The 21521-nt window shown below is 32.4% G+C and overlaps 1 protein-coding gene across 2 annotated transcripts; it reads left to right on the top strand.

Annotated features, from left to right (window-relative positions):
• The first annotated feature begins 238 nt into the window (after positions 1-238).
• LOC134242578 (protein shisa-5-like) lies at positions 239-15873 on the top strand. Of its 2 annotated transcripts, none has more exons than XM_062724676.1 (3): positions 239-347; positions 3158-3400; positions 15413-15873. In XM_062724676.1, the coding sequence occupies exons 1-3, from the start codon at positions 293-295 to the stop codon at positions 15550-15552; spliced, it is 438 nt and encodes a 145-aa protein (XP_062580660.1). In that variant the 5' UTR covers positions 239-292; the 3' UTR covers positions 15553-15873. The 2 variants fall into 2 exon arrangements, with proteins under 2 accessions (XP_062580660.1, XP_062580661.1); XM_062724677.1 differs by lacking the exon at positions 15413-15873 and adding an exon at positions 4498-4938.
• The last annotated feature ends 5648 nt before the right edge of the window (positions 15874-21521 follow it).

The following is a 21521-nucleotide window of genomic DNA, read 5'->3' on the forward strand; positions in this document are numbered from 1 at the left end:
ATAGCAGTCATTGCAAAATTTAAATAAAAAAAAATAGAATAGTTAGTAGCGTTGATTTTTTTCAATTATTCCGGACCTGCGAAGTGTATATTTGATTCTTACAATTTTTTTGTTGCCTAATTTAAAGCAAAAAGAAAGGCGATCAGTGATCCGTTGATTCCATAAATTATTATGCAAATGAATTTTCCACTAGGGGTATATATAACTGGAATTCTACATTCTATATTTAGTTTTTTAAATTGCGTATTTTAAAGCTGAATCTGAAGACCATATTTAAATCTAATTCATAATCATGTCTCAGGTCTCTAAGATTTGGGTATTTTTTCTCAGTCTCTTCAACATTTTAGGTGAGTATTTTATTCTTTTTTTTTAATTGAATTCAAGTGTTTAGTATAATTTAGTATTAATTCATATCTGTTGTTTAACAACACTAGTGATATTTTACATTTACAAAGATCTTCAATATAAAAAATTCCATTAAAGTCTGTGTTAAAATGTTTTCCTTTTCTGTATTAATTAAATTTTAAAATCAAACTTAAGAAAACAAATTTCATCATTTAACAATAGACAAAATTAATTTGTTTTTGTTATAATATTTGTTCATTTCAAAAACTACATTAGCTTTTTTTTTTCATTTTTTGTCCTTCAACTTATTCGCCACACAGACATTTTGGTCTGCGAAAGATTTTTATTTTTGTTTAGAAATATTAAGATAAATATAATTTAAAATACTTGTCAAATTCATTGATTCAATAAATCTCAATGTCGTTAACAAATATAGAGAACGTCAAATTAACATAATTTCCAAGGCAATAAGAGGCACCCAAGGGGTAATGGGAGATAAAATCGGTATTTTGAAATGTATTTAAAAAAGACCAGGAAGTACAATAGTATAGAGTTACTTCATCTATTCAGGCATTGGTTCTGAAAAAAATATAGATAAACACTTCTTCTGAAGATAAATCGATCAATTGTGACTACCGGTAGTTTTTTTCTTCAAGGACTTTAAATCTTTTGTGTTCCAATATTGTTGCTTATCATGGCGTACAGACCCCTACTAATGTTATTGTGATTTAAATTCAAGACACGTGGTTTAGGTTTTCCTATTTAAAGGTTATATGTTAGAGATTTTATAAATAAAATTTGCATTAAACAGGAAATTGCTTAGTCTGTTTCACGTGAAAACATGTCCTGTGTAAAATATGTTTCCAGACCTTTCCAAAAGACTTTCATGATTTCTAACAGAAATGGGTGGCTAAAGGGCGGGGGTAAATAAAAATTAATACATCTTATCATAGTTTACTGCAAAAAATTACAGCTCAACAGCGACCGATACACTGGTAAAAAAATGTGTAATATCATCTACACTGACAAACCTTTGTTTGCCTTATATGGCTATTGCTTTTAATGTGCACAGAGGATCTTACCACGAGCAACTGACCAATTGTTGATTGAATACGTTTTCGCCAAATACATGCTACTTCGAACACGTGGTTCAGGTCAACCTATGATCATGTCAATGGAGTGCAGAATTAAAAAAAAATGTTCTTATGAACAAAATGCAAACATTAGAAACTATGAAAAGTATCACGGGCGTTTTAATTTGTTGTTAACTTGAGAAAAATATGTTTTATAAAATGTATGTATTACGTAGTTAGTGTCATGTTCAGAACACCAGCATTTCAAGGGTAAGGAAAAGGAGCAGCTTCTCGTATGCAATTAAATGGACAAATAAGTTTTTACTTAACTATACCTGTGATCACATGTGTTGGCCAGGGAATCTACTTGACAATTGTATTCATCGATAGTACAATAAAGGAATTTATCAAGCGTAAAATTAATTCCTGTAGTATTCATAGTAACCCATAATGAAATTCTCATTCAGCTGATTTGTCAGTTAAAGTCACATTGGTGCCTCATGTGCTATTCTGACGCCAAAAAATATAATCCCGTTTCCCATGTATTTAATTCATGACAGCAGAAACTTGTATCATAGAGAATACTTATAATTTAAACTTGAATGAATTCAAGAGAGATTTGTTGAAGTACATTTCTACAGAATTATATTATAGGGTGGTGAAAACTAAAACGCAGCATAACTTTTCTGTTTACCATGTCTCCACGTGCTAGTCACTTTCTAGCCACATTAATGTAATGTCTAGCAAAGTCTCGCTAACTCTCGCCAGAGCCACTGTCAGAGCTACTCTGAAGTCACCGGGTTTTATAATTTGCAGAACACCGAAAAAGAAAAGGTTCCGAAAACATTAGTAGGGGTGTTACATGTACGTATGCGATTTGATCGATTTCAAGAACGTATAGCATGTAGAAAGCATATTTATAAAGACTTTACTAATAGCCTGTAATGTCTATGTGTGGGTATTATTTGTTCTATTAGAAAGTGCATGGATGTCTTACAACGCGCACCAATTCATTGACAAATTTAAACTTGCGACAATTTAATGTAAATGGAACAATTGTCCACGTATTTTTTTTTTATTTGAATAACCTACTGTATATACGAGAGAAAATTTTCTATAAGTTTTGCTGCCGGGGGAATAACCTGTTATAAAATGCTTCAATGATCAAATTTTGCTTTTCTTGTTGCAAAAAAAGTCTGTCTCCCTCTACTTTCACTGAAATGGCATAGACTACTCAAGAAAAATTGAAAATTATAAATAAACTTATAAATGAACAACATAAAAGAAATAATTAACTAGCAATTAATTTTATAATCAATCAATATTTGAATATTCGGTCTTGCCAGATCCTGAAAAGTCTTCCTTGTAGAAATAAAGAAAATATCTTTCAGATCCATTAAAAACACCCAGAACAGTTAATGTACATTTATGGGTAGTTTTAAGAATGGTGACGTATTTATACGTTTTCATTGTTAATTTCTTTAACATATTAGGCTGACACAAGACTTCTTCTGGAATAACAAAATTAAAACAACAGTAAAGCAATCATTTAATTAAATGATAGAATTGTAACGGAGGGCTCTCTCCTCGATCGGAGGGTCCGTCGCTTGTCTGAATACTTTAACATAAATTCAATCAAACTAAATCCCACACCACTTCGTTTAGTCTACTCTGTTATTTTGAACACGTACAACCGTCCTTAGAAACTTCTTGAAATGTCCGTTTCTATTCTATTTCAGGATACCATTTTGCATCAGCAGCATATTACTGCAATTACTACTACAGCTACTGCTATTATTACTACTACTACTACTATTACTATTCCTCCTACAGTAGCGCCGGGACCATCGCTGGAGCTGTTGTGGGTAGCATTGTTTTCCTAGTCATCGTAGCGGTTGTCATTATAATTATATGTTGTAAGAAAAAGAACCGGCCAGGAATGATCATTCAAAACACCCCTGCAGTTCACACTGTGACTACAGGTAACTATATTATTGTACCGAATCCTTTTTTTTTCTTTGAGATGTGAAATTAAGGTGGCTTGTATTTAATATGGTGTACATTTCTTAGCATTTATTATAATCGATGGCTACAAAAGCTAAAATGATAATTAGTTTAGTTTAAGTTTAGTTTAGTTTAAGAAGTATTTTATTCATAATATACAAAATAATAATTAATCAGTAAGCACAAAATAAAATGTATGAAATTCCTTGCCACATATTAATATACAAATTTATAGCATGTTCTAAACATGTAACAGATAATAGGATAAAAAAAAATAGCGGCTGACGTGGAAATAATTCTAGTTTGACAGAGCTTTAAAACTGCTTGATAACGAAAAACTTTTTGTAAGAACTGCAATTATTTTAACTTTTTTTTCAAAACTTACCAAATTTTACGAAATCGAGGGGTTTTAGAGATAACGTCCTTTAAGTTCTCAAAATGATGAAAAGAATTCATTAAACTCCTCTGTACCTGAAATAAAATATTTTGATTACAATGTTTTTTGTTCTATATAATATTAAACGCAATTTATGATAGCTTTCGGAGCAAATCGGGTTTACTCCTGATGAATGTCAATTAATTAAGGTTTATAAACCATCTGTTCACTCATGTAAAATGTTGATTTAACCTTAATGATTTTCCAAAAGAAATGTATTTTAAAAGTAAAATACAATTATAGCATAGCTTGCGGAACAAAAATGCACAAAAAATACACTTCTCTAGGTAAATCTATAAACAAATATTAAAATACATTTATTTCATTTTGAGTTATCTCTCTTATCAGATTATCAATGAACCTTAAGCTACAATACAATAGTTAATGATTAGTTTTTGTCTCTGTAATATGCTAACTGCTCAATGCGAAGAAAGAAATGCGTATGCCAAACCAATTTAACAATGGGAAACCTTCAAGATATTGTTGAATAAAATAAAAACTGTATTTTCAGCTGTTGTACTTTTTTTTGCAGGTACATTAAATTATTATTGTTACATATATCCATAATATATCAAAATTAAGAAGAAATAAATGATTGATTTGTTGTACTTTATATGAAATATATTTTTCTATTAACAGCTCATTACGGACAGCCAGGATATGGACAGCCACCTCCAAGTTACGGGCAACCACAGCCAGGATTCAATCAGTATAATCAGTATCCACCACCTGGTGGTAACCCCGCCTACCCTCCACCCCAATACTAACCAATGAAAATGTATTCTTATATATTGCTCAAATATGCCATTTACTTACTGGGAAATCAATGAATTTCGTAGAGTTAAATTTTCTTGGTTATCGAGGTATGAAGAGACCCTCGCATTTAAGTCCACCATGCAATGTGATTTTTCATAGATATTACTCCTTAACAATTCTCCATCCAAAATTACCATATTTCCCCCCAAAAACCACGAACATTTGACCCCACCAAAATATATGATTTTACCTGATTGTAATATTTTCATTGGGTAGACTTTACTTTACCTGTCCCCAGATCCGCAAGATCCTCGCGCTCATTGGACTATGACGTAACAACTACATCACTCAACTGAAATGGGTTAAATTTGCACACTATTCGACTGATTAGGGTTAATCTGGCACCCACCTGAGAGATTAGGGTTAGTCCTTGCACTAGTATTCGACTGATTAGGGTTAGTCTCGCGTCCATCAAAGAGATTAGGGCTAGTCCTCGCACATTATTCGACTGATTAGGGTTAGTTTAGCATCTGCCCGGGAGATTTCGTCTGAACGTCTTAGTCCTTGCATACCATCCGATGGATTAGGGTTAGTGAATCGTTCTTTTAGTAAAGTTAAGAAATTCAGTTGTTTCTTAATTTTTCCAAGATCATAATTCAGATTCATAGGCATTTCATTCGTTTATTTATATGGAAGATTGGCTAAAGAAATGACACTAAGCACGCGCCGCACGCGCTTCGTTTAGAATTATTCTTTGTCGATTTTTTCCATGAATAAACAATATTTATTAATTTTTTTCAGAGAACGAGGTTAAAAACTTTGTTTAAAGTTTTAAACTAAACTTTTAACCGTAGAATTCAATTTTGGGGTCAAAAGGCCAAAAAACCTCGTATTTAAATTTTTTTTCGATCGCTCATGCGATCTCATATATACTGAATTCGCCTTCGGCGACAGTACATTTTAGTGCGTTTTTCTGGGGACCGGTAAGGTAAAGTCGTTCCTTTTCATTTTTTAATCATTGGTATGCAGATCTTTTTAAATGGATGGTGTCTTTTGTACTGATGTATATAAGCTTGAATATTTCTTTTTGAGAATTATCATAAATATTCAATAAAGGACAACCTATTTTTTTGTAATGTTTCCTGCAAACCTTGAATTAAGTTTAGTGAATAATCATTACAGAATTTAGTTGTTTATACAACGGCAACTGATAATAATATGTTTTTATGTACAGTTCATGACTTTTTGATGATACAGACATTATTCAAAATTTTTTTGAATTTTATGAATGCCACCTTGGTAAAGAAAGGGGATAAATGAATAAAAAATATTTTTTGTTTGAGTCTTAGTCATTTAGAGTTCATTATTTAACTATATCAATTTTTTTTAAATTTATGCTTTTAAAATAATGCACGACATAAGGTTTTTTCACTTTGAAAGATGACACACATTCAATTTTGATATTTTAACAACACTCAACCCCAGCGAAAAATATATGATGGAATCCTAGGTTTTCATTCCAAACAAGTTTCTCTAGAGCACGTTAGCTGATTCAATAAAATTGCAGAAAATACATGTGTTCATGAAAAGGACGAATTCTCCAGCTGAGTAAACAAGAATACACATGCTAAATTACCAACTGTTATGCTGTCATGGACCTTAATTGAGTCCACTCAAATTGGCGATACTTTTACATATTTAATTGACAAAAACTCTCTTGCCGTCATGGTCCGATATAGACTTTACGATAATGAGGTTTAACTTTTTTTCCTACGTGAACATATACCATATTGTGATTTATTTGAAAATGTGACAGGCGATCGTTTTGTTTATAAGCCGAAGCCTTCAATGCTCATATTTATTTCTATGCCTACATAATCTCGACCATCATAATGTAAAATTGAGAATTTAAGTCCATTTAATAACGAGGTTATTCTTTGTGTGATCATTCAACATTTAAATATTTGTATTGACATGTTCAAGTTGAAGTTCATTTACTCACTCAGACCAACGTCTACTACTGAATCGACGACGGATTTTCTCGTTATTTCCCGATCATAACAAGGAGTGTAACCGGTTGGTAGGGAATGCACACTCCTCCATGGCACCTGATCCCACCTCTGATGTTTTGGTGATTTGTGTTTGTTCTGCTCCTGTTTTGTATTGTTTTATAGACTTTGATATGGAATACTGTTCGTTATCTCCATATCCTTCATTGCTTATTCTTTTCATTCATGTATAAACGGTAATGTTTATCAATGACACATTATATAAAAGTCAGTATATGAAAACGATTGCTCAAAGCTCAAAAAATTTAAGATATTCATTCAATATGGATGTACTAAGTATGTAATGGAGTAATAAAAAAGATATTTCTTTTGCCAGATAATATTAAAAAGCGTTTTTACATTAAAAATTTATGCCAAAAATATGTGTTTAATTGTGTGTGACGACTGGAATATTGAGCAGGATCAGAAAAAGGACATTAAAATGATACAAATTAAAAAAAATCAACATGCACAAATAACAATATTTAGAACGTAATATCAGTAGGTCGAGGAGAGTGAGTGTCCCAATATTAATCATATATCACTTTCAAAAGGAATATTGAAAGGCGATTCTCCATCTTTCGCCACTCTTAGTCAAACCATCGTCATGAAGTTATGTTTGAAAAAGGATATTCGAGCTAAAAAAAAAATTATTGCGTTCAAAACTTTTTCAAGTAAATCGATTTTTTTCCCTGACTGCCCTTTCTTCCCTTTCCAAAACGATACAGAATATTTAAGTGTTGTTAAAGGTTGTTGATTTTTTGAGGATTTGCGAGCAAGAAAGAAGGAGGTATAGTGATATGAAAAAAAAATGAATGAATCAATGTGAATTCGATTATTTCATGTTTTCTCAGTTTATATTTAACATTTTCACTAAATTAATCCACGCTTTATCAAAAGACTTTCTTCTGGAATTATAAAATTAAACAAACAGTAAAGCAACAGTAAATTAAATGAATTATAATGGGGGCCTCTCTCTGCCATTGGAAGGTTCATCGTTTGTCTGAATCCTGGTCGCGACTGTTCCTTCGTCACTAAAAAATAGGTATCAGCTGTTCTTTTGTCATGTGCACAGAACTTTATGGTGAAAGTTTTGGGTCATTTGGAATGGGACCTTCAAAATCGTGGCCCCGTGACATGGCGTTTGCACTATAAAGACCCATCGTTGCTAAGATAACCACGAGTGCATGGGAATGGTCTAAATTAGAATTTGAAGTCTAACACTGATTATTGGTGACGTCTCTATATCAGTGAAAAAATCTCTGACCAGATATGAACACAAATTAAATCGAAATTGTAATGCAAGATAACAAGATATAATTGAGAGAGAGAGAGGGGGGGATTGGAATTCTATGTCTATTAGATTTTGAAAAGGCATATAAAGCCATGGAAATTCAAAACACTTCATTTATTTAGATTAAGTGGCTCATTTAATACAAAGTAAACATAATTCCACACTTGATTTTTGGCCTTGCCAGATCCTACAAAGTCTTCCTGGTAGAAATAAAGAAAATATTTTTTTTTTTTACAGATTCATTAAAAAAAACAGAACAGTCAATGTACATTAATGGGGAGCTTTGAGAATGGTGACTTATTTATAATTTTCTTTTTTTGCCTGAGGAGCCGAGCGAGACTCTAACTGATTCTTTTACTCTATCTGTTTGTCCGTTTGTGTGTTTGTCCATCTGTCCGTCTACAAACTAACTATAAAGGATTCATCCAAATTTTCAACATCGTATGTTTGAGAGCATGAGTTATAATTGTTATATATCTCTGTACCTGAGGGCTATAGATTTAGTACTGCTGGTATTTTTGAGCACCTTTCAACTGATCAACAATTAGGATCAAACAAGTAAATCTTAATTAACTTGCTCCAGATAAAAGAATCGTCAATTACCTGGTTACTCTAACGAGGCGCATATTTCAAATTATACCCTTTTTCCAAGTCTTTTACCCTTTCTTCTCTTTATTAGCATCGAATAATAAATCGAATTTAATACACTGTAATACGTGACATTTTGAGTTATCTCTCTTATTTCTCCGATAAAATGAATGGCACGTAGTGCACGTGTATCAATAATGATATCTAACGATGTGTATTTAAAAACAGTAGTAAATGAATAGCATATGACATTTAAAGGTAATAAAACGAACAAACATATCTTAATTAAATGAATTGTTATCACGGGAAAATTTCATTTAATATTTTTTTACATCGGTGTCCAGACACATTTAATTGTATTTGTCTGGAATGTCACTTCCGATGATTTGAATTTATACGGAAATGATCAATTCATAAGAATTTAACAGGTAAAAATTTAAATCTAGTCTGGTCCTGATTTTTAAAAAGAAGGCTAGAAATAACTTCTAACGGCAAATAATTATTATTTGGTCCAGCATAGTTTTTTAACCTATTTCGAGTATGCTGAATCCGAAAAAATATGCTGGCCTTCATGAAAATGGCGTTAAAGAGGTCAAAATGGCGATTCAAAATGGCGGACATCCAATTTTTCTAATTTTCTCTTAATGTCGTTCATAATGGAGAAGTAATGAGTGGATATCTAACTGACTGTAATAAAACAATAAAACTTTTGATAGGATGCTAATATTATTAGTTAAACTCAGAAAATTTAGTCGTTTCTACACTTAATTCGAATTTCCTCTGATTTTTTTGTTTATTGTTTCTCTATTCTTCCTTGTTCAGGATTTTACATTTGCAAATACCCATACACTGCAGATTTGTATTTTTCCCAGTACATCTCACTATTCTGCAATTAAATGATAGTGTAGCTGTAAGTTAAAAGTGAAAATGGCGATTCAAAATGGCGGATATTCATCTTTTTCTTCAAATTATTTAATTCTTAATGTCGTTTACATAGGAGAAAGGATTTGTGAATATTTTACTGAGCGTAGTACAACTATGTTAAATGACAATAAAACACTAATTTGATCACTTTAAATCGGGAAATTTAGTCGTTGAATTTGAAATGTGTTAATTAGCTCAAAATGGCAAAATTGATTCAAAATGACGTCTGATACCCTTGAATTTCGTAAAATACCCAAACTGCTTAATTCGGTTCGTTTTACAGAAAATAAATTACAGTTTGTTTTTTTCTTTATTCATGAAATAATGTTCAAATATCCAATGAAAGTTGAAAGATATTTTTGTTAATGACTTAGGATTTTTATAACACGGATTTTTGTTTAATTACTTCGATTGTTAAGAAATTTTCGAAGACATTACCTTTTACCTGTCTTACCATGCTTCTTCATATAAAAAAAAGTTAATAATATCATACAATAATTGCTGTTTTGAGGACAATATGAAAATTTAGCTACCTCTAGAGCAGTGTCCCCTGAGCATTGAGGCGAGTGAACATTCAGTTGTTGGAAATTCTTGATCTATTTTTAGTCCAGAGTAGACAAAAAAATGTTTACGAGTGTGTTCATGTGGAAAGTCTCGTGCAACATAACTTAGTATGATTTTTAAACTGATTGACCACGACCAATTAGGGGGCTAGTAATTGTTACATCATATAAATCTGAATATATTATAATATCCAAATATAAACATATATATTAAGAATTATCAGTATAATATACGTAAACCATAAATTTTCTTGATTGTCCAGCTCTGATTCTGTGTCACTACATTTGCATTTTGTTATGCTCAGTCAAAAAATCAACTGCATTCTCAAATATTTCATGCTGTGAACGGATAATTTTGTATTGAACAGTGTGTATAAATTTAAAAATTTTGAAATTTACAAAATCTGAAAGAAGAAAATGTTTGTGTTCAATCCCCCCTCGACTCTTGATACAACCTTACACTATCCCAACAAAGAAGTGTGGATCAAGGTACCTTATAAAGTTCTTGAAGTGCTCAAGAAAATTTTGTTGTCAAGAGAAGTGCTGACTAGATCGAAATCAGGAATGGCTTAGGCCTATTGGTACGAAAGCTTCTAAGTGATAGAAATCCCGAGGAATCTGCAGGCGCTCTTAAATCGCATAATTTTACAACTTTTCTCACCAAAATATGCACACAATGTGATTTCAGATGATCAAGTTTGAAAATTTTCTTGCTAATAGAATGACCTTTCAACCCTAAAAGACAACAAATCTATACGAGGTCACAAAAAAAGAGCTGCATGTCTTGAATATCAGATTTTTTTTAATACCCCCCCCCCCGCTTGAAATGCGGGAGGGTATAGAGTAACCGGTATGTCCGTCCGTCTGTTACGCTTTGGGGTACCCATCTCTTATCCGCAACTCCTCTCATACCACTGAATGAAATTTGATGAAACTTTCACAGAATCTTTATTACATATTGCCATTGTTAACTTCTAGTTTACTTTTTGATCCGACACATATTTTGGGTTTCCCATAGCAAAACATGGACACTGTCATTATATTCATATGGGAGACCGGGGTATCATTTAGTGAGCTAATTGCTCACAGCACCTTTTGTTCATTTTGCATATGGTTTTGGATAAAAAAAAAATAGACTTTTAACATTTAAACATAAATGTGTTGTTCCTTGAGTTTTGGGTGATTGATTGTATATTGTTTAACGCCGAGTCGGCAATTTTTCAGCCATGTTTCGGCGGACTATCAGTTTAAATAACCGGTTTTTGAAGTATTTTGGTTTTTCAAATCCAGAAAAACGATCTTTTACATGCCAAGGGGGGTTGTCATCCTTGACACGGGGCACCATATTACTTGAGTGTTGAAAATGCCAAAATTCCGAAGACAGACTAAAACATATACCAAATAAAGCTGGAATAGAAGATGTTAGGGGATAATACTAAGTTCTTATAAGTGCTAAAAAGCTAGAACAAAGTGTTCGATGAAATCGGACAAGAATTTCTTCACTTATATTTGATTGTGTGCCGAGGGATGTTGAGGTAGAAGTTGATAATGACAGGATTCGGGAGTGATATTAGATGGACGGGGGCTCAAAGGCTTTGGAACACGTACGGTCAAATTTGGAAATTTGGAAACTCTTAAGTCGAGTTGTTTTAACTATTTCCAGATATTTAATGGACTAATCAATATAATATATACTATATATGTGGTAGTGTTAGATTAACGGCATCCTACTAGCATGGGCTAGTGGGTTAACCCTTTAGCTCAATCGGTAGAGCACTGGACTGGCATGCCAGAGGTCCCGGGTTCGATCCCCAGCAGAGGCAATAAAATGTCTCTGTTACATTTGGCGCCCACGTTGGGACCCGGGTGTTCTCTGGCGGGTGAGAGTGATTGCCCCCAGAACTTCGCCCCACAGGCGTCGGCACTCCGAAAGAGATGAGGACATCTTATTCTCTGGAGGGGGACAATGTGGTAGTGTTAGATTAACGGCATCCTACTAGCATGGGCTAGTGGGTTAACCCTTTAGCTCAATCGGTAGAGCACTGGACTGGCATGCCAGAGGTCCCGGGTTCGATCCCCAGCAGAGGCAATAAAATTTCTCTGTTACATATATATAAAAAACAAACTGTAATTTATTTTCTGCAAAACTAACCAGAATTAAGCAGTTTCTACGAAATTCGAGTGTAACGGACGTCATTTTGAATCTCCATTTTTAGCTAATTAACACATTTCATTTATACGACTAAATTTTCCGATTTAATGTGATCGAATAAGTGTTCTGTTGACATTTTACATAGTTGTACTACGCTCAGTAAAATATTTACAAATACTTTCTCCTATGTAAACGATATTAAGAAATAATTTTTTAATATCCGCCATTTTGAATCGCCATTTTGACTTTTAATTTACAGCTGCGCCATCATTCAGTTGTAGAATAGTGAGATGCAGAGGAAAAAAATACAAATCTACAGTGTATGAATATTTTCAAAAGTAAAATCCTGAACAAAGCGGAATATCGAACAATAGACCAAAAAAATCAGAGAAAATTCGAATTAAGTGTAGAAACCACTAATTTTTCTGAGTTTAACTAATAAAATTAGCATTCTATTATCATTTTTATACTTGTATTACACTCAGTAAGATATTCACACATTATTTCTCCTTTTTGAACGATATTAAGAGAAAATTAGAAAAATTGGATGTCCACCATTTTGAATCGCCATTTTGACCTCTTTAACGCCATTTTCATGAAAGCCAGCATATTTTTTCGGATTCAGCATACTCGAAATAGGTTAAAAATCTATGCTGGACCAAATAATAATTATTTGCCGTTAGAAGTATTTTTTTCTATAAATCGGACCAGACTAATCACCCTATTTGAACCAAAGTTTTTAAAAATTTCCAAATAATCAGGCTGTCAATAAAACAAGAAGTTGCTGTTTTTAAGTTTAATTAACAAGAGTTAAGGCAATGGTCTTGAATTACATTTATTCTAAAGAAGTTAATGAACCCTGTAAAATTGGGGCTTTATTGAAACTCTAACATACAAAACAACTGCTCTTGTGGAACAGACAAATTGACGAACCTTTATTTTCATTTTTTCTCAAATTCGTTCAAAATAATAAATCAATTAAAGTGACATAATTCCCCGACCCAACCACATCATTTACTCTCCTCTGTAATTATTGAACTCAAATAACCATCCTTGGAAACTGAGCAAGGTCTTTTCTATAATCTAAAGGTTATACATATAGTAGTTAAGTCAACATATGATAAATAAATCAAATATTAGAGATAAACTCTTTAACAGGGTGTTTGAAATGTCCGTTTCTATTCTATTTCAGGTTACCATTTTGCATCAGCAGCATATTACTGCAATTACTACTACAGCTACTGCTACTATTACTAACACTACTACTATTACTAATCCTCCTACAGTAGCACCGGGACCATCGCTGGAGCTGTTGTAGGTAGCATTGTTTTTCTAATCATCGTAGCGGTTGTTGCTTTAACTAAAGCAAAGCTCGTTGCAAAGCAACGAGTAGGTCTTCCGTCCTGTTTGACCTGAAGTAACTTTTATTTAAAAAAAAAAGAGAAATGACGCCTCTAATGATTTATGTTGAAAACTGCAAAAGTAAGCCATTTTTTGCTACTTCCTGTTTGACCGGAAGTGACGTCGACGGACGGAAAATTAAGTTTCATGCTTCTAGTGACAAATATTTCCCCAAAACATGTCAAAAACGGCAAAAAAATGCAGTTCCGGACTACTTCCAACTTTGCTTCTTTGATGTATAACAAATTCTCAATACTTTTTGAGATGTTTGGAAAAAAAACTTATGGCCCCTCTAGATCCCTTAATTTAGGGGTCAGCCCTTTTTCCGAGATATCATTTGAAAGATCTTCTAATTCTGCACAAATGATGTTCTATATGTTTTAACAAAATACTTTTAGTTTAGAAGATAAAAAGCAAAATATTAGTAAGTTTTGGTTCTTTTAAGCGTTCTAATTTTTGACCTCTATATAGCGCCATTTTGAATAGAGAAATTGAAAAACAAAAACCGATGTGCACAACTTTAATCCTAAATTTCTGCTCCAGCTTTAGCCGTCTCTGAGCCTTTGTCTGGAAACGAAAGCCTATAAATTTTCATTTAATGGGAAATAACTGAAAACCGGAAGTGACTTTTTGAAATTTTAGACAGCATTCTGATAGAGTTTTGTAACTTCTAGTACCTCTGAAAATTTGAACGAAATCAATTGAGAAATGAGTGAGGTATGAGGCTTCAAAGTTGGCGTCTAGGAAGTATAGAAAAAAAAGAATAATAATCTTTACCAACAGAATCAGTAGAAGGTCTTCCGTTGGAAACGGAAGACCTTAGTTATCTGTTGTAAGAAAAAGAACCGACCGGGAATGGTCATTCAAAACACTCCTGCAGTTCACACTGTGACTACAGGTAAGGGTGTAACTTTATTATTGTACCCAAATCCTTTTTTTTTCCTTTGAGATGTCTAGTGAAATCATGTAGGCTTGTACAGAAAATGGTGTATATTTCTTAGTATTTATTATAATCGATGGCTGAAAAATAATAATTAATCAGTAAGCACAAAATAAAAGTATGAAATTCCTTGCCACATATTAATTTACAAATTCATAACATCCCCTTAACACGTAACAGATATATTAGGATTAAATAAGTAAATAGAGGCTGCTGTAGAATTAATTACAGTCTGAAAGAGCTTTAAAACTGCTTGATAATGCGTATGCCAAACCAATTTAACAACGGGAAACCCTCAAGATATTGTGGAGTAAACATAACTGTTTTTTTTAGCTGTTGCACATTTTTTTGCAGGTACATCAAATTATCATTATTATATATGATTATCTGTAATATATCAAAATTAAGAAGAAATATCGATTTCTTGTGATTGATTGTTACAACCTTAATGATTTTCCAAAAGAAATGTATTTTAAAAGAAAAATACAATTATAGCATAGCTTGCGGAACAAAAATGCACAAAAATACACTTCTCTAGGCAAATCTATAAACAAATATTAAAATACATTTATTTCATTTTGAGTTATCTCTCTTATCAGATTATCAATGAACCTTAAGCTACAATACAATAGTTAATGATTAGTTTTTGTCTCTGTAATATGCTAACTGCTCAATGCAAAGAAAGAAATGCGTATGCCAAACCAATTTAACAATGGGAAACCTTCAAGATATTGTTGAATAAAACAAAAACTGTATTTTCAGCTGTTGTACTTTTTTTGCAGGTACATTAAATTATTATTGTTACATATATCCATAATATATCAAAATTAAGAAGAAATAAATGATTGATTTGTTGTACTTTATTTGAAATATATTTTTTATGAACAGCTCATTATGGACAGCCAGGATATGGACAGCCGCCTCCAAGTTACGGTCAACAACAGTCAGGATTCAATCAGTATAATCAGTATCCACCGCCACCTGGTGTTAACCCCGCCTACCCTCCACCACCTCCACCTCAATACTAACCAATCAAAATGTCTTATAACATTTTGCTCAATTGTGCCATTCACTCATTGGGAAATCAGCGATCTTTGTAGAGTTAAATTTTCGAGTTTTTCGAGATATGAAGACGTATTAAAGTCCGCCATGAAATGTAATTTATCATAGATATTACTACACAACAATACTTCATCCACTAACCAATAATTTTCCGTAAAACCACGATTATTTTACCCCACCAAAATATGTGATTTTGTAGTATAGTTATATTTTTATCATTTTTAATTATTGGTATGGAAATCTTTTAAATGTATGGTATCTTTCGTATTGATGTATATAAACTGAAAATATTTTCTCACGAATTATAATAAATATTCAATTAAAATATACGAGGGTTGTCCCGTAAAATCGTGGACAAAGCGCTTTTCTCGAAAAGTAATGGGCACACGAAGCTGAAATTTTCAGTAAATGTTTATTCATCATATTTAAGTGTATCATAATGTTTTTGATAGTATATATGCGAAAATAAAGTTTTTATTCTGCTTAAATGTACACAGGGCACGGTCCTACGGCGCACGGTAAAAATAACAAGGTTATATAAGAGAATATACAAGTATTAATTCGTAATAACAGTTTTCAATACACAAGATTAGGATGAAAATTGTTCTAATTAAATTTCTTAATCAATTCTGTCGTCGTTTTGAAAATTTCAAGGCATTTGGTTAATTTTTGGCAGTTTCCCGAGCATTCGAAATGGGAAAGTGGTAAACACAATACACGAAAAATGGCGACGTTTGATGACGTTACGGCGCACCGGAGAACAGTTCAATTAGATTAGGATGTTGTAATGACACCTTAAGAGACTTTAAATGAATTCAGAAGAAAGAAAATATGAAAAACATCACCAGATCTTTGAAATATAAATGAAATGGAAGTTTTCTTAGCGAAGTTTTCTTGATCGAGACCCCAAGTAGTACAAAACATACGGACAGACTGCCATTGTAATAGCAAAAGCCGCTGTCACTGTCGACCGTCGATATGAGATTCTCTGTTAGTTGATTGATGGTAATAATACTGTCCGTAACTTGCTAATAAATCTTCAGAAGATCGCATGAGTGTGCCACATTGGTTCCTTAACGAGTTATAAACACTCACGTATGTAAATCAATAAAATTTCTAGATTTAAGTGGGGCTTATCAAACTTTACATTTAGCAAACATGAAACGCAACGCTGTTTTAGACACCTTGACGTGATAATCCGTGCGCCGTAAGGCGATACAGTACATAACATAAAATATCACACTTTGTTTATTTATGCATATATCTATTTGAAATTTGCTATGTATATTCATATTATATGTACTAAAGAGCAATGAAAATTTCAGAACGCAGTGATGATTATTTTTCAAACTAGACAATTTGTCCACGATTTTATGGGACAACCCTCGTATTATCAATTTTAATGATTCCTGCAAAACATTAATTATCAAATTCAGATATTAAACTTTTTCATCCAGGTGTTTATATATGCAGCATCAAATGATAGTAATATGTTTATATCCAATTTGCGACATTTCGATGCAAGAGATGTTTTTTTTATTTTATTAATGCTTTTATAAAAAATTATGGGAGTAAAGAAATTTAGATATTTTCTGTTTAAGTCTTGTCATAAAGGTTTTTTTATCCAACTATATCATTTTTTGTTTAAATTATATTTTGAGTTTTTTATTTTTTGATACACGAAATATGGTAAAATCATTTTTTAGAAGATGGCATAATTTAATGTTGATATCTTAAGAACATCCAACTTCTACAAAAATAGGATGGTATCCCATATTTTAATTCTGGGCCATTTTCTCTTCATAGAGTTGGCTAATTTCAATGAAATTCCAATGAAATTGAAGGAAAATTCGTGTGTGCATTTAAAGGACAAACTCTACGGCTGAGTTGACAAGAATGCTAAATTACCAGCTGTAATGCTTAAATAGATATTGATCAACTCAAATTTTACGATACTGTAAAATTATTTACTCTTGCCGTCAAGGTTCCATTTAGACTCTTTAACTTTTTCCTACATGAAACATAAACTATAATTAATTTATTTAAAAATGTGATAGGCTATCGTTTTTCTTATAGGTCGAAGTCTTTAGTGCTCATTATTTAGATTTACACCTACACAATTTTGTACATCTTAATGTAAAACGTATCTCCAGTTTAAGAATTGAAGTCCGTTTTCTTATAAAATAATTACCTTAAATACCTATAATTAATCTATACTGTAATTTCATAAACGAAGTTTAATGAGTGATGTTCTACACTTTTTTTGATTTTTTTAAACATAAAAAACAAGTTCATTTTCCATTGACCCCTTCTTTTGAAACTACCTCTGATGTCAGACTAGAGATTCTAGGAAAAATAATTTTGGTGGCTCTAAGAAGTGATTAACATGAGAACCTTGGTATACAATTTCAAATTTCCCATCGTAACAATAAGACAAATGTCATTTGGGAGTATATATAACTGGATTTCTACTTCTTATTCGTAGTTTTTGAAATAACGTGTTTTATAGCTACATGTAAATCTGAAGACCATATTTAAATCAAATTCATAAGCATGTCTCCGGCCCGGATATTTTTAATCGGTATCTTCAACATTTTAGGTTTTTTTTTTTAAATTTAATTCAAAATGTTTAGTACTGTATTTGCTAGTTTTAATCTATATCGATTTTTAAACAACTAACATTAAGGAGTTCGAAGGTCAGTCCCTAATTTTTTTTTCTTATATACTGAATGGAAAAAGAAACGCAGGGTAACAAAATATGCGAATTTTTTTTACTGCATAAACAAAATTGGTCAGATGAGAATCCTGGTTCTATGATCTTGATCTAAAGTCAGTGTTCAGAACTACTCAGCCGTGAAATGTGTGATGTCACGTTAAAAAAGTGCTAAAAAGCCAAAAACACGTGTAACTTGATGTTGATAAGTTTGTCAACGTTTTATGTGTACAATTTGATGCACTTGATGTATACCAATTGATTTTCAGTATTGATTTCACTCAACCTTGTCGCTGACATTGACGCGTAATAGAGCCACGTTAAGATCAAGTTACTCGTCCTGCCAAAACATTCATTAATAGAGTAGGTTATCATAATCAATATTATAATATACTCACCGTCAATAGGAACGCAACATCCTAATTTAAGGGGTGAAAATTATGTACGGGATATAACTATGTACCAAAAAAGTTAGGACATCTTTTACTTTGCCAAATCAGTTATTTAATGGTTGAATGATTTTCATTCCATAACCGGAAGTTGATTTTTAGCCCTCTGAACAGAAATCAAAGATTAGCATTTTTAATAAAATTATTGACAATATTTTGGGTTTCCAAGGTTTTGTACCTGTTAATCATACATGTAAGACTTGTACTAAAAGTCCGGAAAAACATCCTTCTTTCTTTTCCGGATGTGATGCCTGTATTTCCTCAAAGTAACTGAAAGCACGCATTTTCATTGCTAATGTTGGAAATTCTCAAAATAAAGAAAAGCGAGAGCTACAGATGCAAATATACACTACATAACGACTTTTCGGGCCCATGTGTTTCAAAAGCATGAATGACAGTTCCTTGACCGGACGTCCAAGGGTTACTACACTACGCCAAGTTAGAGAAAATTCGACCTCAGTATTTGAAAAACAGGCATTTAAAGATGCACAAGAATATTTATTTTGCTCAGGTTAAGATATTGATAAATCTACTGCATGGTAGAATTCGGGCTGTGTTTGTTGTACCTGGCGGACTAGGACGTTTTAATTGAATGGTCGGAAGGGGGGGGTGTTTTAAAAGTTATGTGTTACTTTCTAAGGTCTAAAGATAACATTTAAAGTTTAAATGAAGTATCAAAGTTTTGTAAATTTACTTTTTACATTTATGTATTCATTTTTAATCTCATCTTTAAACCTTATAAAGTAACACATAACTCTAAAACATCCCCCCCTTCCGACCATTCAATTAAAATGTCCTAGTCAGCCAGGTACAACACACAGCCCGAATTCTACCATGCAGTAGGTTTATCAATGTCTTAACCTGAGCGAAATAAATATTCTTGTGCATCTTTAAATGCCTGTTTTTCAGATACAGAGGTCGAATTTTCTCTAACTTGGCGTAGTGTAGTAACCCTTGGACGTCCGGTCAAGGAACTGTCATTCATGCTTTTGAAACACATGGGCCCGAAAAGTCGTTATGTAGTGTATATTTGCATCTGTAGCTCTCGCTTTTCTTTATTTTGAGAATTTCCAACATTAGCAATGAAAATGCGTGCTTTCAGTTACTTTGAGGAAATACAGGCATCACATCCGGAAAAGAAAGAAGGATATTTTTCGGACTTTTAGTACAAGACTTATGATTAACAGATACAAAACCTTTGAAACCCAAAATATTGTCAATAATTTTATTAAAAATGCTAATCTTTGATTTCTGTTCAGGGGGCTAAAAATCAACTTCCGGTAATGGAATGAAAATCTTTCAACCGTTAAATAACTGATTTGGCAAAGTAAAAGATGTCCTAACTTTTTTGGTACATAGTTATATCCCGTACATAATTTTCACCCCTTAAATTAGGGTGTTGCGTTTCTATTGACGGTGAGTATATAATAATTGAACGATTTTGATTTTTGACCTGGTCAACTTTACGTTGGTCTTATATTCACTGGCGCATGCGTGCGCAGTCTGCCTTATTTTTTTTTTCAGGTTTTCATTGTTGCCTTGGTTTATCAAGACTTTCTAACATTTACCCACTTTGCTGTAAAGTCCATCTTTTTCTTATTGAACATTAATTCATTTACGATTCTTTAAACGCTAGATAGAAAGTACAAGAAAATGTATGAGGGAGAATAAAATTATGTCACCTCAAAGGTTTACCCTGCATTTCTTCTTCATTCCAGTATACATGGTATATGTATAAATAAATTATTTTAAATTGGCCATGAAGCACAACTGTATAAAGTTACTTCACCTATTTAGGCATAATGGTTCGTGAATATTTTTTCTTGAAGGATTTTAACTATTGAGTGTCTCAATATCATTGCTAATTATTATTTTCCTAAGTAGATCGATTCCAGGAAGCGCATTATGCAGAAAGTATATTCATAAAGAAATAAATAACTTCACTAATATCCTATCATCTCCGTGAGGGTGTAATTGAAAAGTTGGTTTCAACACAATGTGCAATAAGATAAATTATTGACATTAAACAAACACCCGTATAAAAAAAATTAACAAATTTACACTTTGGACGATTTTACGTAAATGGAACCCGTGTCCACTTATTTTTTTATACTGAATACCGTACTGTATATACGAGAGTAATTTTTATACTAGTTCTGCTACATGGGTTTTTTCATGTATGCTTTATGTAAATATAAAAAAATTGCTACAACACTGCGACATTTAAGTCCGGACACGACAAAGTCCGGACTTTTAGGTACCCTTTCGAAAAGACCTACATTAGATTTTTTTCTATATTTTGGTGGGATTTTTTATTCTGACCTCATCATGTCAATCTCAACTTCCACATTGTAGTAGTTTTCTCATAAACCTCTGTCAAAACCTAAAATCCCATGGGAGAATGGCGGGATTTTTCATCCCACCAAAAATCCCACCAAAATCCCATGGGAGAAAAAAATCTTTGAGGGATTTTTTCTCCCATGGGATTTTTTCTCCCATAATAGGCGACATAGGATTAAAAATCCCATATTTGCCCTTCTTAGGATTAAAAATCCTGCAAAGTACATAATACTGGGTATTTTTAATCCCATGGGATAAATAAATAAGCAGATATAGGAATAATGGGATAAGAATGCAATGTCTGAATATACTTAATGAAGCATTTTATCTTCAATTATATACAAATTCAAATTATTTTTTATGTGGCAGATCTAGAGGCATAACAATGCAAAATTGACTGTTATATATCCATTGTTAAACTGCTTTTGTAGAG

The sequence above is a fragment of the Saccostrea cucullata genome, unplaced genomic scaffold, assembly GCF_032062105.1.
Source record: "Saccostrea cucullata isolate Sc308-1 unplaced genomic scaffold, CSIRO_AGI_Scuc_v1 ctg2858, whole genome shotgun sequence".
NCBI lineage: Eukaryota > Metazoa > Mollusca > Bivalvia > Ostreida > Ostreidae > Saccostrea > Saccostrea cuccullata.